This window comes from Mastigoproctus giganteus, chromosome 10 (genome assembly GCF_048544385.1).
Source record: "Mastigoproctus giganteus isolate SK-2022 chromosome 10, ASM4854438v1, whole genome shotgun sequence".
Lineage (NCBI taxonomy): Eukaryota > Metazoa > Arthropoda > Arachnida > Uropygi > Thelyphonidae > Mastigoproctus > Mastigoproctus giganteus.
Genome location: NC_143584.1, coordinates 39,363,764 through 39,378,809, shown reverse-complemented (window position 1 = coordinate 39,378,809; position 15,046 = coordinate 39,363,764). Strand labels below are relative to the sequence as shown.

Below are 15,046 nucleotides of genomic sequence, written 5' to 3'. Positions count from 1 at the left end.
AATGAGTTTTTTTTTTTTTTTTTCCCTCTTGTCATTGTTTCTTAAACAGTTGAAGCTGTATAAACTTGTTTCCTTGTATCATTTTACCACTAATAAAAAAAAACAATTTTGTGAAGAGACATTTCATTTTCACAAATCACAAAAAGTACATTTCAACATTTGTTCATCACATTCAGACACTTGGCAACCATTTCACAAGGTAAATGTAGCACTAATAATTGTTGACTGCATCTCTTCCTTACACAATGCACACTATGAGATATAAGCTGATAAAGGACAGCTTTGATCTGTCGAATAGGGTAGTTTGAATAAATTTAATGAAGGACAGTGTAAATTATTTGAAGCAATGGAGATCTTAAATGAGTTTTTTTTTTTTTTTTTCCCTCTTGTCATTGTTTCTTAAACAGTTGAAGCTGTATAAACTTGTTTCCTTGTATCATTTTACCACTAATAATACTATTCTGCAATCATAAAATTTTGAAATATTCACCTAGGTTTCAATGCACTTGGAAATGCATTGAAATCTGGGTGAAGGTGAACCAATCTCTGACAGTTTTTTTTTTTAACTCAACAATAATTGTGCAGGACAGATGCTTTGAAGAAAGTTTTCGCATGAATTATTAGTTCAAGATTAATAACTGAAATTTTCTGTACCTTCCAAAATGAATTGTTAGTTCAAGATTAATAACTGAAACTTTCTGTACCTTCCAAAATACAGATATAATTTTACTCAAATTGTTTTTTGAAGTAATGTTTTTATGTTTATCTTTGACAGTATAAAAGAACACGACAGGTTCTACACAATCATTTTTCTAACTTTTCATGCTCTATCATGCAGCACCTTGCAGCTTCCACGTCATTATTTCAATTGCAACAATGATTTATACTCTAGCTCAAGGTTAACCACCAGTAAAACTTGTTATAACTTTCTAAAAAAATCATTCTCTTAATGTGCTAATATTTTTTTCAGCATCCTGTACACAACATGCTACTCAAATATGTAATTTGAAATTCACACGTTGGCTGACATGTGGCAGAGGTGTTGCTATAGTAGGTAGTTCCCTTTGTTTTGTTTAACTGATGTACAAAATGTGTTGTTGTTTTTTTTTTTGTCTTTATTATTATTATTACTGACAAAATTTTTCAGGAACTTTTTGCAGTAGCATACCCAGATTATTGCCATTAACCATCCTACCAACCTTCATATCATCTGCAAATTTAGACATTAAGCCTGATATGCCTTCATTGGTATCATTAATAAATACTGAAGACAATAATGGGTCCAGTACTGAATCCTCTGGTACTGCACTTATAACAACAGTGTCCAAGAGGAGCACTAGACATTTACAAACTTTATCTCTCTTTCCCCCTCAACCATCCCTTAATTTATAGTGATAACTTACCCTCTAATGCCACAGTGTTCCAATTTATACAGCAGTCTTTTATTAGCATTAGTATCAATAGTGTCAAATGATGCAAGAAAGCAAGCTTAAACTGTCAACAAAAAAACACCAAATCAAAACAGAACTTTCCATAACACCTGCTGAGAGTTTTTATTCTTCCTTGCATTTATTCAAACTACTCACTTCAAGAATGCCAGATGAAAGTTCATTCCAATCAACTACCCACTGGATGAAGGAAAATTTCCACACATCCATTCTGCAGCCATTTTTCCTCAATTTGAATCCGATACGTACTCCCTCCTGCGTGTAGTCTAAGCAATGCAACAGGAAAGTTGACATCAGCAATGAGATTACCCAACCAATTCAAAGCCTAAAACACTTCAATCAGATGTACCTAATCTACAGATGGTGTAATTTGCAGAATTGAATATAGAAGGTGTCTTAAGCTTTTCTGAAATTTACAGTCAGTCCTTGTATAGCACAATAGTTGTGTTCCTAGAAACCCTTGTGCAATGCAAAATCGTGCAATATAAACAACAGGCTCTATGGGAAAAATAGGGTGAGGTGCTGACCACCCAAGACTGAACACACATTTGTAACCAAAACATTATCAAACACAATAAATAATCATAATAAAATACGTATGAAATCGTAATAAATACTAAGAAAAAGAACAGGTGCATGTATACTTGCGTGTACACCAATGCTAGGAGTTTGGTAAATAAATCTGATGAATTTGAGGTACTGCTCAAAGCGTCAAAGGCGGATATTGTTGGGATATCAAAGACATTGTGTCACACAGATATAAGGAATGCAGAACTGGAATTTGGAGAGTACAATGTGTACAGAAAGGATAGACAGGATAGGAAGGAAGGAAGGAGGGGTTATGCTATTAGTTAAGAAACACAAAATCCAAGGAAGTGAAGCCAGTCGACATCGCTGGAGGTGCAGTGTCAAGTCAGTTTGGTGTGACGTAAGCATTGGGAGATCAAAATTGAGAGTAGGAGTGTGCTATAGGCCTAATGACTCTGATGAGTATAATAAGAAACTGTACAGGGAAATAGAGTGGGCCAGTAAATCAGAGAGTCTTATAATGGGGATTTTAATTTCCCAGATATTGACTGGAATCTTGACTGGAATTTCCCAGATATTGACTGGAATTTCCCAGATATTGACTGGATGATTGTTTTCTATAGCAGCATGTTCGGGAGGCAACTAGAGGGAACAATACTCTTGATTTGATTATCAGTAGTGATTCTTCTTGCATTAAGAATCTGCAGATACAGGAACCACTAGGTGACAGTGATCACAGTGTGCTGAAGTGGCATCAGGGATAAAGGGAAGGGTTATTGCTTTCGTAAAGGCAACTACGATGGTCTGAGACGTATTTAAATTCTATACAGTGGGACGAACTGATGATGTTACCAACAGCAAACTCAAAATGGGAAGCATTCAAATAACTTATATTGGAAGCTACTAGGCCCATGGTGGCGAACCTATGACACGTGGGTCAGATACTGACCCACGAAGGCTTTGTAAGTAACCCACGCGCACGCGTTTATTGTAATATTGGCCCACTTTTTTTAATTATAACAGAGAGAAAAGATAATCGAAAATATTAAACAATTATAAAATATAAACATGTAATGTCAGATTTATAAAAAAAATAAATAAAATATATAAATAAAAAATAACAAAAATCCAAGAGGAATGTGGACGTCGCGCTTCGGCAAAGAAGTGTTCTATTGTATTAAACTACGCGTGTGGGTGACTCATTACATTTTGACATAAACTTGGTGCGATTTGTCGTTGCATTGAAGAACGGAGATGTATCGGGTTAGTACAAAGTTACCAGCTCGTACTCTCGCAGTACAGTATTGGACTAAGAGGCAGACTTGACGTACGCGTCTAATGTAATGCCAGTTGTAATTAAAGTTATCAACTTTATAAACTTAATAAGCGAGAATTTGCACAATTATTAGAGGAAATTGAGTGCCGATATTCTGGGATTTTGACATACAACAATGTTCGATGGCTCAGTTGCGGCCAAGTTCTTAATCGGTTTGTCATTTTATTAGACGAAATAAAGCTCTTTTTGAATGAAAAAAACAATAGTTATGACGAATTTTCAAATATAGATTGGCTAAATGATATAATGTTCTTATGTCATATCACTCAGCATTTCAATGAACTGAATAAAAAACTTCAGGGACATGGACAAATTGCATTAATGATGTTTGAAAATATCAAAATATTTATGAAAAAACTTGACATCTTTACTAAAGATTTGGAAATGAGCACCATGAAATATTTTCCTCAATTACAAAAACATTTTCAAAACACTAAAGATTTTGAAAATATTCTTGACATTCAAGAAAATGCAATTAAAAAATATTTAACCATTTTGTTATTATTATTATTATTATTATTATTATTATTATTAACAGCTACAAAACAGCAAACAACGTGCCTGAGGGTGCAGCTACAAGCTTTCCATGAGAGATATAATCAATTTAAAAGTTTGGAAAATACATTTCGCTTTATTTTATGCCCACATAAAGCAGAGTACGATACAATGCAGCTAAACGATTTTATGTGGCTAGGTATCACTAACTTAGAAATGGAATTAATTGAATTCTAAAGCAGCATAGTGTGGAAAAATAAATTTGAAAACTTGATTTTCGAAGTAGAAGGAAAAATTTCAGAAAGTAATGCAGATAGGCCTAATGAAGATTCCACACTAAAAGTTGAAAATATTATATTAAACGCATGGTATTCTTTACCGAACAATTTTTCATGTATGAGGAAACTGGCTAACGCTCTTCTCACAACGTTCGGGTCCACATATTCATGTGAAAAATTGTTTTCCTCAATGAATTTTGTTAAATCTTCCAACAGGAATAAACTTGGAAATGAATTGACTGCAAAATGTATCAAAGTAATGAACGCGAAGTATGTACCTAATATTAAGAAACTGTCTGAAAGTAAGCAACAACAAATTTCGCATTAAATATACTTTTATCAACTTTATTACACGTACTGTATCTGTAATTATGTTTGGCGCACTATGGTCATAGTTGCCGATGCGCCCAATAAATCCTGAAACAAACAAACAAGTAATTATGTTAATTATTAATGAAGAATATTTCAAAATAAAAGCGTTTTCTTTTATTCCTTGCCCATTCAAATACTTTGTGCAGAGGCAATACTGGTCATGATGTCACCTGGTGCGGTACAAGGCATCAAATCAAGTTTCGATATTTACTTTTTTTTTAGCTCTTCACTTGCAAAAGTTAAAGTTATAAATCAAAAAGGAAACTAAAATCTTTTTTGGATTATTTCAAAAGTGAGAACCAAAAAGAATCGACTGTCAACTTTATCTCTTAACAAAATGTTTGATGTTTCCAAATAATTGGTACCCTTTTCACCCCCCACCCTCCTTTCTAATTGAGGCCACTAACTTATGACTCACGGGCTCGTATTTAAAAAAAGAAATAAAAATAATTGACCCACTCTTCAAAAAGGTTCGCCATCACTGTACTAGGCTTTACATACCAACTAAGAAATATTGTTCAAAGTTCAGGCCTAAATGGATGTCAGATGAACTAATGAGACATATGGCAGAGAAGAAAAATGCAGGGAATACATATAAATTAACATGTGACACAGAAGCCTATGATAGATATAAGTTGATCTGTAACCAAGTTACAAAGGAGGTTAGGCAGGCAAAGGCAGATTACAAGAAATCTTTGGCAAGGGATGCAAAGAAAAACAGTAAACAGTACTTTACTTATGTAAACTCTAGAAGGAAGGGGATGAATCAGATTGGTCCACTTGATATTGATGGTTCAACTGTTCATGATCCTGCTCAGGTAGCTAACAAACTAAACCAATATTTTGCATCTACAGTCACACATGAGGAGTTATTCAGGAAGGGGAATGCCATAAATGAAGTAAACACTGGCAGTGAGCTAGATGATCTTGTAATAATTGAGTAAAGTGGAGGAGAAATTGTTGAAGATAAATACAAGAAAGACACCTGGGGTGGATGGGATCTATCCAGTTATATTAAAGGAGGCAGCAAAGGAAGTAAGCAATCCATTAGCCATAATTATGAGAGCTTCCTTGGATTCAGGGGAGGTACCCACAGACTGGAGATGTGCAAATGTAACCCCAATTTCACAAAGGAGGATCAAAGGCTGACACAAGTAATTATAGACCTGTGAGTTTAACTTCTGTTACAGGAAAATTAACGGAAGCACTGGTTAAAGAAGCACTGCAGGATCATCTTGACAAGAATTCAGTTATAGCTCAGACACAGCATGGTTTTGTTAAGGGAAGGTTTTGCGTGACCAATTTGATTGGATACTATGATGTAGTCACAAAAGAATTGGATGCAGGGAATAATTTGGAAATATATTTGGATCCTAGAAAGGCTTTTGATACTGTTGCACATGGAAGACTGCTGCACAAATTGGAGCAGTGTGGCATTGGAGGCAAAATTGCTGCTATGGATAAAGGGATGGTTGAGACAGAGAAGACAGAGAGTGGTAATCAATGGACACTGCTCATCGTGGACTAGTGTTATTAGTGGGGTCCCTCAGGGTTCAGTGTTCAGTCCATTGTTGTTTTCTGTATTTATAAATAATATTGATGATGGTATATCAAGCTTAATGTCCAAGTTTGCAGACGATACAAGGGTTGGCAGGGTTGTTAAGGACGCTACTGACGCTATGCTGCTGCTGCAACAGGATCTGGAAAGGTTGAGCAGATGGGCTGAGAGGTGGCAAATGAAGTTTAACATTGACAAATGTAAAGTACTACATATGGGAAACAGCAACCCCAGAGCAACGTATCAACTCTGTGGTACTACACTGACGGTGGTAGAGAATGAAAAGGACCTGGGGTAATTGTGCAGGCAGATATGAATTTTCTCTAAGCATTGACAGGCTGCAAAGGTAGCTCATGGTGTCTTATCAATGATATACAGGAATTTTTCTAGCAGGGATAGGGAGGTGATTATTCCCTTGTATAAGGCAATGGTCAGGCCACACCTTGATTACTGCATAGAAGTCTGGAGGCCTCATTTCAAGAAGGATGTAGAGCTGCTGGAACGAGTACAGAGAAGGGCAACAAGAACGAAGGGTTGCTCTTACGAAGAAAGGTTAAGTTTTGCAAATTACAGTGTCTGGAGACTAGGCACCAGCGAGGTGATCCGATAGAGGTGTATAAAGCCTTAAATGGTTTGAGCATGCTCAACGCTGATGGGATATTGCCTCTTGCTCAGAATAATCACCTGAGAGGGCATAAATTCAAATTGAGAAAAGACAGATGTAGGATAGATGTGCGGAAATTTGCCTTTAGCCAGTAGGTAGTTGGTTGGTGGAACAGACTTCCATCCCTTGTTGTGGAAGTTGATAGCCTAAATAAATTTAAGGCTCAGCTGGACAGGTATTTCGAACGAATGGAGGGGTGAAGTGGAAGGGGTTTTTTTTGGCTGTGCTGCATAAGCTTGCAACAAGGCTTCCAACAATAAGCCTGCATATTTCTTGCATCGTATGCCTCTACTAATGCTAATAAGTATTTTATTATGAATATTACGTAATATTTCTAATGCTTTTGCTTCTATTGTAAGCAAATTTGTTTTTTGTTTGATTTTCTATCCAAACAGATGACAGTCGTTTCATTTCTTCCAATTCTTTGTGTCTTAATCTAATGGATTTTAATTACACTTTTAATTGTTCCTGCTATGAAAGTTGTTTTTATTTTCTCTGCATTCTTTGTAATTTACGGCGTTGCCTCATTTAGGTCTGGAGTACGTGCAATATCACATGGTCTAATATTTCGCTCAAAGCGTTTCACAATTTCATATTTTTTCTCTATCGACAGAGGCGGACTGGCCATAAGCCTTACAGGGGAAACCCCGGTGGGCTGGAAGCCGTTGTGATTTTGGCCATAAACCATAGTATGAGTCCACTATAAATTTTCCCGGATAAGAATTTTTGATCCAGTCCGCCTCTGTTTATCGATATTGCTTTTATTTTTCTCTCTGAATCTACAGTGTCTTCACCAGGACGCTTCCTTTTCACACCTTTTAAGTATTTTACTAATTTTTTAGGGAATAAACACAATTACAAAACGAAGAGGCGTACACATACACAAAGCTGTGTGCGTGTAGCAACTGAATAAACAACACCATAAAGGCAGAGATACACTATTAACACCTCACATTTTACTAAAGCACATTTCTAGGGGTTACACTACCATAAAACAATAAAAACAATTTCCAGTTGCATTTCTGCTAGCGGAATCTGTTATAAACTGGTAGTACACTCGATCTAATTGAATTTGTGATTATACCGATAGCTGGAATTGTGTTGGTTTTTACGTTAATATGGTGAAATGCGTTTCCCCCTTCACTGATATAAAAAACATAAATACATTTTCAGAATCTTTTCTTCATTCCTATCGTGTTGCGTTCAGTTGGGGTGATTCTGTGTTCGACTGCCATTTCTTGTAAACACAAATGCGAATCGTGCATAAGCGAATTCAGTTCGTGTTATATAATATATCGTTCCCCTATTTATAAATCGTGTATGATAGAATTTGTGTAGTTTAAACACGTGTTATACGAGGACTGACTGTATACGAGGAGGGTATCAAAAAATTCATAACCTGGCCAAGGTAAAACATCAGTAGGAAGATGTCATTTTTAATGAGTTGTCTACATATTCAATAACTAACATGTGAAATTTCATCGTATACACCAGAGGTGGAGCCTGGAATCTGAGGAAGAATGCTATGGTTGAGAAAGTGGAGTATCAAGCAGTGATCAACTTTGTGCATTTTCAGGGAAAGAAAGCTCTTTGACGAGCCAAGCGTCTTTGACGAGATAAGCGTCTTTGATGAGCCAAGAAAGTGAGATGGTTGCAAAGGTTGAGCAGCTGGTGCAGAGTGACAGACATGTGACAATTCATTTCATTGCAAATGCAGTGGGAATGTTATGAGTCTGCCCACAGCATTTTACATGAGCATCTGCACGTGTCTAAGGTCCCCACACGATGGGTTCCAAGACTGCTCACACCTTTGCAGAAGTAATGTTGAATGCAATGTTCTCGCTAACTTTTGGATTTGTGCTACCGCAGCACCCACCCTATTCTCCTGCATCAGACTTCTTGTTTCGAGAAATTAAGAAACCATTGTGTAGACGCTGCTTTCATTCATCTCAGGAAGTCATCAATGTTGGTTGCGCTTTTTTTTTGGCTGATGCTGAATAAGCTTGCTTTCTTGCATCATATGCCTCTACTAATGCTAATGCTAATGAAGTGGAATTGCAGTTTCAGGCAAAAAGTGAGGATTTCTATGATCAAAGCATTAAACAATTGATCAATAGATGGGAGAAATGCGTTATTATACATGGAGAGTACACAGAAAATAATTAAAGTTCCTGTGAAGTTTCACCTTTATAGGGCTATTATTTCTAAATAAGGGTATGAACATTTTAATACCCCCTCGTACGTTAAAATCATAACAAAGAGACTTCAGATAGGTTGCAAATCCCTCCTTCTCTGATGCTCAAGATCCTGATGGGAACTTGAGTAAGGAGGTTTACCCTTTCATTAATCTTGTATCCCATATTAGTGCTACCTAATCAGATTTATTTTAATTTGTTTTATTGTAATTTTGTATGTTGATATTTCATTATACATGTGAACCACATGCCAAGGCTATTCGAACTATGATTAGTAATAATGCTCTGTCTTTATGTAAAAACAGAAGCATGCAATAAAAGATTTAATAAAATACTACTAAATTATATGGCTCAATAACTCTGCCTTTTTGTTTGAGTTTGTCATACAAACAGGAATATTTTTTTTCCCAAAATTATAAAGTTTAGCTTAGTATGGGATTCCCATACTAAATTAAACACAGGCTCATAAAGATTTCATTTCTGGCCACTGTTAACATGACATATGAGCATAAAAAGTGTTGGAGATATAAGCAGAAATTGCTTCTATAAAATAATAAAAGGATTATATATTTAGGCTTTAAAAATTTACAACTGATTTACAACATATTGTTATAACACACACACACATACAGTTGAAACATGTGAAAAAAAAAAAAAAGAGACTGACAATCACTGGCTTCATTAAACCTAATAGCGCCAAACTTTTTTTTATTATGTAGCTTACACCTAGGTTACAGATAACTGGACACAATGCTTTGCAATACACAGGCTTTTTTTTTTTCCAGAGTAAATTCCGGAAAGCATTCAGAAATTGTTAATGAGCATTCAAATATCTTTTTTTTTTAAGTGTGTTTTTGCTGCTAGCCTTTAATTTACAAAAAAACTTCACCTTTAGTAAATGACTTACAGTGGTCCATTGGTTTGTGTCATTAGAAATGACCTAAACATGCTTTAAAATTCCAGTACCATCAACAAAATGATTACTGAAGTTAAAAAATATTAATAATAAGGGGGGGGGGTGGAAATGCGATTCACAAACTTATCTTTATTAAAGGGAGTAATCCCAGAGAAATATATTGCACATAAATCTTCCATTCTCTTTACCATTACTGTTCAAAGTTTGTATTAAAGTAGGCATAACTTTAACACATTAGAAGCAACATCAATACAGCACATAAAAGAAGGCAAATTTCACCCACTGATTTTCTTGTTACAATAACCAATCTCTAAGCACAAACTACAGGGGTGTTCAAAAAATTTGCATTACTTGCAAAATTAACACAATTTCTGTTAAATTTGATAATACAGTTGATTCCAGTTATTTGGGACACATCAAGACTAGTGCATTTTGGCCCAATTAAGCGGCTGCCCCAATTATCCGAAGTTTCACATAAATAGTTAAAAATACAATGGAGCCCCACTTTACAATTAAATCACGTTACGATCGACTCACCATAGTAAAGTACCATTCATTATATGATGTGCAGTAAGCACCGGTCATTGTGATCATGTTTGTGAATTAAATTTTAATTCTATTAAACAGCGATTCTAATTAGCGAAAATAGGAGGAATATTATCCACAGACTATAAAAGTAAAGATATATTAAGCACAAATTTACCCTTTATTACCTTACCAATTAAAAAATTAAATGATATGTGAAAATCGGAAGAATATACGTGATAATCAGAATAATTAATATGTACATACTAACTAGTTGACGTTTCTGTTCACTGAAATTTGTGGGTGGGGGTTAAAATTTAAAACAGTAAAATGATAAGCAACCAATAACAAAGAACATGGCACACACAAACTGCCTGTTATATGTTATGTTATTTGGTTTTTAGGAGCATTAGCAACTAAGGCCATATTGCTCCGGGATATGCGGTGGTCAATCCTTGACCTTTCCGCATCCTCCGTATTTGGTGGTGACGGGCTCGAACCCCGGTCTAATCAAGAAGCGTGTGCTACGCACTGCTGCTCCTTCCCACCTGGCTACAGGGGCGCACCCACACAAACTGCAAGTAACACAATACGCGCAAGTGAGAATGGAATAACAAGTTATGAAGCTTTAAAAATAGGAATGAAGAGAAGATTCTGAAAATTAATTTTTTTTTATATGATTGAATATTCTATGGAAGTGAAAACACATTTCACCATAATAACCCACAGAATTCCAGCTGTCGGTATTATTGCAAATTCAATAAGATCGAGTTTACTATCCATTTATGATAGATTGACTGCATTAACAGAAAAGCCAAATAAACAGGTGATTGCTAATTGTTTTTATTGTTTTATGGCTGTGACCTCCACAAATCTGACCGAACTACGTGGTACGGTCGCAGACAATCGTAGGGGTAATCTCCAGTGCAGCGGTCTCCTGCCCCGATTAAACGGCACGTTGTCCCAATTAAGTGAAGTAAACCCTGGCTATTTTCTTGACTGGGTTCTGTTTTTTAAGATTTGGCCCAAATAAACGGCTGCCCCGATTAACCAATGGCCCAAATAACTGGAATCTACTGTATATATTTTGTTTTTTAATAGCATTACCCTATTGCATCATCCAACTCTTGCAAGCTCTCTTAGATGATATGTGCCATAAATGATTGCATCATCCTTACAGCAGTGTAAATAAAGTGTATATGCCATGAGCTCAGTATTCAGTGCTACTGCAATGGCTAAGTTTTCTCAATTAACACCATGTAAGAAAAATGCTGCTGCTGCTGCACTGCACTGAATGCAGAGTAACATTCTACCCATGAAATATCTAAAAGGTTCACTGTAATCAGTGAACAGTGGCATGTTTATTATGAACTTATCAGAAACTGGCAGTCTAAACAGAAAGAAACAAAAGAAGTAGACTTCCATGAATATCTTCTGCAGAGTAGGAGAGATATTTGGTCAGTGTGTGTCCAAAATAATAGATTCTCATTGATAGGAGTAAAAGCAAGTACTGCTACAGTACGCAAATGCCTTTTCTCATATGAATTAACAGCATGTCACACAAGAAAAAAGTCACTTTTGACACAAAAAATGAAAGCCAGCATTTAAAGTGGGCAAAAGAGCATGTTCTTGGCCTCAGGATCAGTGGAAATGTATTATTTTCTCTAATGAATCAAAATTCAACTTGCATGAATGGATGGCCAGCAGACTATTAGATAAAGAAGAGGAGAAGAATTTCATCCTGATTGCAGGGCCGTGCCGAGCCATTTTAGTACCTGAGGCAAGAATTAAAAATTGCATCCTACTGTTAATCATGGTAATGTTGGCAATTATTTAATATTTCTTTTGGCACCCCTTTCAGCTTTTAATCTGAGGCAAGGGCCTCATTTGCCTCACTCTCAGCACAGCTCTGCCTGATTGTATCGTTTCCACGGTGAAACATTCTGCATGTAGAACATATGTGTTTTTTGGTTATATAGTTGCCTGCCATCCTAGTGTGAGCAAAGTCATGAAAAAAAAAAAAAATCACTGCTTTTATATAATTTTCATTATTATATGAACCATAAGAAACATGCTGTTAATTTGGGTAAAAGTACTTAGTTCATTGCATTTTTGCCATAATGCATAAAAGGAAATTTTTCTGCAATTAGCAGTTTCATTTGTGTATTGTTATTATTTATTTATGTTTTTTCTTTCAGTTATTTCTAAAAGATTAGCTGTCAGTATAAAGACAAAGAACCTAAAAATGAGGTAATGCAATTTTTTTTTGGGCATCACTGCATATATCATTTTTTTCCCTAGTAAAAGAAAATTAACAGCTTCAAACTTTGTATTATAACAAAAGCAAAACTAAATTTTATTAATATACCATCATTGTGGTGTCTCTTCTTTTTCACTCTAAGTTAAAATACTAGTGACGGATAGTAGTGATTTTGTGAAACATTCACTTTCTCTCAATATTCACAATGAGCACAAATATTTAACTGTAGAGTTTATAAATATAGTCAAGTGTATAAAAAATGAGTATGATCATGCATTAATTACATTCTGACAATTAATGTTTCTCTCATTTCAAAAACATAGATCAATAAATATTAATCAATAAGCATTTGATAATCAATTATATTAATAATAATAAAAAAAAAGGAAGGTAGTTGGTTACACAACAGTTCACAGTGTTTCCTTTTCCTTCCAAGGTGAAAACCTTGGAACGATTGATATTTGCATACACAAAATGTTCACTTTAAAGTTCCCAAAGCACAGTCATTACACCTGGCAGCCTCCCTAGTTTATGATTTGGGGAATAACACCTAGGTGGTATGCCCCAAATCAAAGGTTTTTCCACAACCTGCTGGTTTATGGAAGCTCTGAGCACATCCAAGATCACCTCCCATGATCCTTTGCTTAAAAAGCATTACTTTACTTTAAATTTTGCAAGATATCCATTTCTCTGGTTACCAAAAGGATTCTGCCACAGGTGGCAATGGTTTGCCCAAATTCACGTAAGTGGTATGCCCCGAATCAAACATTTTTCCGCAATCAGCTGATTTATGCCAGCTCTGAGCACATCCAAGATCACCTCCCATGATCCATTGCATGATCTCCTCTCCTGACTCCATTTTGATTAATTATAAGATGGAAATGACTTCATTTCCACGTTGCAAAATCATTATGATTTTACTAATGTCTGAAATTTAGTAGGTGCCACCAAAGATGTTTACTCATTAAGAAAACTGCATGGTGTAAAACACCATGCAGTTTTCTTAATGAGTAAATATCTTTGGTGGCACTTAATGAGTAAACATCTTAATGAGTAAACATGATTACTATAGAACTTTATTGTTGTTGTCAGGATGGATTTTGATGACTGGAATTGCCTGCACGAGAATATCACCTTGGGCCTCAGGCCACGGTAGTATCTCATTTTTGCAATCACAGTCTCTTATGTGGAACAAGAAATAAATCCTTTGGTGGACCCTACCAGAAACCATACCAAATTGCAAACAACTTCTGGAAACTGCTTGGGTGCCCAGAAAGAACCTAAGTTTCTACTATGACTGTCCCAAGACCTACTAGACTATCTTTTCCTGTTCTTTTCTGAGATACACTTTCTTTTCCCCCTGGATCTGCTGCCTTAAGCCCCAGATACTAATGCCTATCCAGTACCCCTCTCCCTAGAGACTCTTTCCTCTTCAGATAACTATAGACCGAGGGCCTGTCCTCAGTCTATAGATGAACACAATCCCCCAGAGTTGTATTCATCTGTAGAACCTAGGACACTTGCCCAGAGTGAGATTTACATCTCTGTTGATATGGTCTCCTCTCATAGAGGAGGGACAAACCTCTGTGGATCCTTATAGTAAATATATCATTCGACACCTATTTCTAAGACACTTTGATATCTATAGAGACTTTATGCTTCTCCTTGGTTATCTCTAACCTTGTTCCAGAATGCATAATTTTCAACTCTTCCTTAACAGGATATTCCATTTCTCCACTGAATCCCTGAGAACAAGATGCTAACCACCTTCTATCACCTCTCTCTCATGTCTACTTCAGTCTCTGACTTTATGTCAGGAAGGAATATCTTTGGGCTGTTCCTGGGCATAGGCTGAGGATGGGAGCTTCCTGACTATACTTCCTTTCTGCAGGGAATCCTTGCAGAAAGGAAGTATCCCAGGCTTATCACTGTATCCCAGGGTTATCCCAGACTTACCACTGCAATTCCCTTACTGACCTACATCAAGTGCTCAAGGTGGAGACCCCTGATGGCAGAGGGAGCAAATGACCGATTTTTAGACTAACTTTCTTTTCCACTTGCTCTTCCATTTTCATAGGAGATGCCATCATTCTTTTTTTTTCTTTTTCTACCCTGTTTTGTGCAGTGATATCTATTTTTGGGATTTGGTATCTGAATACAATACAAAAGTATATATGAAAATAATATTTGCATGTATATAATAAAACATTTGCAATAAGTAATTCTATTAAGGAAAAAAGACGCATACTTTTAATATGGCTGCTGCATATTCTTGAGTTGCATTTTTCAAATCTTGACCATTAACTTCTAAAATTTGATCACCTTGCATTAATCTGCCATCTGCTTCTGATATACCACCTTTGACCTTAAGAAATTTAGCCATTAGTAATTACCGAAATAAATATATATAAATTTTACAATGATTCTTAAAAGTATCTAAATGTTAAATATTAATACATCTAAATATTAAT

The 15,046-nt window shown here is 35.8% G+C and overlaps 1 protein-coding gene across 1 annotated transcript in view; it reads right to left on the bottom strand.

The window, feature by feature from the left end:
* LOC150078991 (multiple PDZ domain protein-like) overlaps positions 1-15,046 on the bottom strand; it is a 798,800-nt gene that overhangs the window by 90,080 nt on the left and 693,674 nt on the right. The window contains exon 20 of the mRNA XM_090382913.1: positions 14,824-14,940. Within this exon, the coding sequence (XP_090239039.1) occupies positions 14,824-14,940 (117 nt within the window). The remainder of the gene's footprint in view (positions 1-14,823; positions 14,941-15,046) is intronic.